Below are 3,216 nucleotides of genomic sequence, written 5' to 3'. Positions count from 1 at the left end.
TAAGATAATTATAAATATAATAATTATTTATTAAATGGAATAATTAAATCTCGCGTTCTTAAAGTTGGGAAAATGAATAAATTTTAAATAGTTGTGAATGCAATTCTTCAATTCAGCAATCTGTTAGTGTAACTGTAACATCATTTGCTTGCAAATTAATGGACAAGTTCTCATATTGATAACTCACGTTTATAATAATTAAATAAAAATTTGAAAAAGGAAAACTGATACGGCCACTTTGCTAATGGCAGTCGACCATGAGCGATAAGATATTATCGTTATCACGTATGACGCTAGTAATTGCGTAATGCAATAGTATTTACCCGTTGCATGCATGCGTGCGTGCGTGCGTGCGTGCATGCACGTTGAGTGTATGTTTTAAAACCCGCGGAAAAATGAAACAAGCGGCGCTTAACGAGATAAGAGGCAGCGAGCGATGAGATATCGCCAATTTAGAAGACTTTGAATTAAACGAATTTATACGAATGTATATTTATAGCTGAATCCGCGAGATTATGCGTTCGCAATTTCTCTCGTTCGATTCTTCCCCCATTTCTACATTGCCGGATGTAACAGGGGCTGGATCAAAGGGATGTCCTCGGGTGAATCAAATATTCATCTTGTTAACGGTCCTCTTCGGGAAAAACGGGGGCGATTTTAAGCTACCACGAGTGGTTCACACTGGTCGAGTACTCTTCAAAAGCTACTCGCGAATAAATCACGTTTCAAGCAAATTTGCGCTAGGAGAAGAGTTTCATTCAATTATTCTCACGTTTGAAGCATACATTGTTACTATATACAGAAGAATTCTGTTCAATTATTTTGAACGATATCACCAATACAAAATATTATAGTTGTATTTTCGGCAATGTTTAATTACAATTTTCCTTTTAGCTATTTTTCTAATAATATCTCTTACATGATATTCTAAAATCAGCTTCTAAATAATATATGAAACTTTCATCAAACTATATTAAAGTAATTTTTTATATATGGAATATCTTTCAAAAATACAAATAATTTTCATGGAAATTATGTTTGCAATAATAATAATTCAGAAATTTCTAATTGTGTGTGCAACGCTTTTAATTATTTAAGCATTCAATGCATGGAAAATTAATTCCTTCAAAATAATGTGAAGGAGACATGTTTCTTTTATTATTAATATCAGTTGATTTCGACCAAATTTTCAACATTATCACAAGATTAACGTTAGATAATTAAGAAATTTGAAATTGCGACAATCTGTCCATTGATATTTCTGATAATTAATTCTGTATAATTCTGGGGATGATTTCAGGTCTCGAGAGAGCGGTGAGTGAGTTACCGCGAGGAAGAGCAAGCAGGAGGAATAAGCAGCCGGCAAGATGCCGCTTCCGAAACGACTAGTGGAGCCCGTACATGTGGCGCGCGGCACCATCCCCGAGGACTTTCCGCTGCCATCGGAGCTCGAAGCAGCCACTAACGGTACTCTAGCCAATACTATCAGACAATTGTCAAGTCTATCGAGGCACGCCGAAGATCTGTTCGGCGAGCTGGCGAGGGAGGCGCACGGATTGAGCGATCGAGCCAACTCTCTGCAGGCTAGGATAGATCGTTTGGCCGTCAAAGTCACTCAGCTAGATAGTAATGTCGAGGAAGGTACGTGAGATATGCTCGTTTTGATTTCCATAGTAAACTGTACACAGAAATAAAAACAATTAGAAAGAAAATTCTAAATACACATAAAATTGCGAAAAATTAGACGAAGAAGGTCTCTATATCAAGGGCTCTTGATTTTTTCAGTTTCGTTGCAAGATATACACATGAGAAAAGCCTTCAAGAGCTCTGTGGTGTTTGATCAGCAAGTCGTCTCCAGAGACACGATGCCGACGGCGATGATGGAGACCTATCACCAATGCGATACGCCGCCGCCTCTAGACAAGCTTAATATTTATAGGTAATTAACGACATTGTTTAATTTTCATCACTATATATAGTTTTAATTTGCGAAAAATAATTGAACTCTATTGTTTTCAGAGAGGATGGCAAGGACGGCTTAAAGTTCTATACCGATCCGAATTACTTTTTTGACCTGTGGAGTCAGGAGATGCTCAAGGACACGGAAAAGAAGTTGCACGATCGAGGGAAGAAGGTAAGAATCCTTGCGTAATAATATATTCAAAAGCGCACCTCGATAATTATTGTATTATTTATTATATTTGTATTATCGCGCATTTTCTCTGAATCTGAACTAATGAAGAGAATACGAAAACAAATCAGCCGCATCTAACTCTTTAAAAGTTGTCGAGGTGCGCGCGAACTCGTAGAACGAATTAGTTTCTTAAAGTGTCTAATACTGCGATTCTAACTATTGAATTACTATCCCCTTCGTTGTAGAGCGAGTCTGAATATGCCGAACCGTTCAGAGAGGCAAGTCGATGGTTTGGATCTTTGTAGTTTCTTTTTAATCTCTCTTACCCTTTTTTACGAAACATCCGACAACAGTAATTTCAGTCAGCGAATTGATCGCCACACCAACCATTTCATTCTTATCACATATAATCGCCCTCTCTGTGGTTTTTCTTTTATTAACCGACCTTTTTGCGCGCTGATATAGAGATTGACGCTAGATGCTCGCTTTCTCGAAGTTCTCTGTAGTTGATAGAGCCACATTTTCTCAGTGGCGATCACATCACTTTGCGTAGATCGAATGCGAATAGACTTTCTTTGTCCAAATCTAAATTTGTCGATCTTTTTGACGACGAAACAGTAAGGAAAAGGGCAAAAATTCCATCTACGCAGGGCTTTCCATCCTGTCTCCACCTTCCACTTCCATTGTAAATTGAGTTGTGTTTTTTCTTTTTTTGAAACTCGAAACAAGTCTCTTACACTTACCGTCACTTTGTGGATCACTTATGTAATGCCGTTTTGTGCCAGTTTCATGCAAGTTTTGAATGTATTTATATAGAACTGCGTTATACTCACCACTGACTCATCTTCGATCGACACCGGTACCTCCATAATTTCAATATCATCTCATCGTCCATTTCAGGAATACCTCATCTTCATCTTGTCATGTTTGTCAAGTTGTAGGAAATAAAATTGTTGCAGGAAATAAATACATTTTCCTTTCTTTTATATGATAATAGAATTCAAGAATGAAAAATTTCAAGAGTTATAATTTATTACCATCTTTACAAGGCTCTTCACTTTTATTTCCTACATATATATATA

At 37.0% G+C, this 3,216-nt stretch overlaps 1 protein-coding gene across 2 annotated transcripts in view; it reads left to right on the top strand.

The window, feature by feature from the left end:
* LOC115233563 (wiskott-Aldrich syndrome protein family member 3) overlaps positions 1-3,216 on the top strand; it is a 19,707-nt gene that overhangs the window by 12,998 nt on the left and 3,493 nt on the right. The window contains exons 2-5 of one of the 2 annotated variants that reach the window (XM_029804057.1): positions 1,301-1,641; positions 1,786-1,939; positions 2,020-2,134; positions 2,380-2,412. In XM_029804057.1, the coding sequence (XP_029659917.1) occupies positions 1,368-1,641; positions 1,786-1,939; positions 2,020-2,134; positions 2,380-2,412 (576 nt within the window). In that variant the 5' untranslated portion in view covers positions 1,301-1,367. The remainder of the gene's footprint in view (positions 1-1,300; positions 1,642-1,785; positions 1,940-2,019; positions 2,135-2,379; positions 2,413-3,216) is intronic. The other variant, XM_029804058.1, reaches the window with a different exon arrangement.

The sequence above is a fragment of the Formica exsecta genome, unplaced genomic scaffold (assembly GCF_003651465.1).
Source record: "Formica exsecta isolate Colony F162 unplaced genomic scaffold, ASM365146v1 scaffold178, whole genome shotgun sequence".
NCBI classification, from domain to species: Eukaryota; Metazoa; Arthropoda; class Insecta; order Hymenoptera; family Formicidae; genus Formica; species Formica exsecta.
Note: the sequence above shows the minus strand (reverse complement) of the source record. Positions and strands in the feature narration are given on the sequence as shown.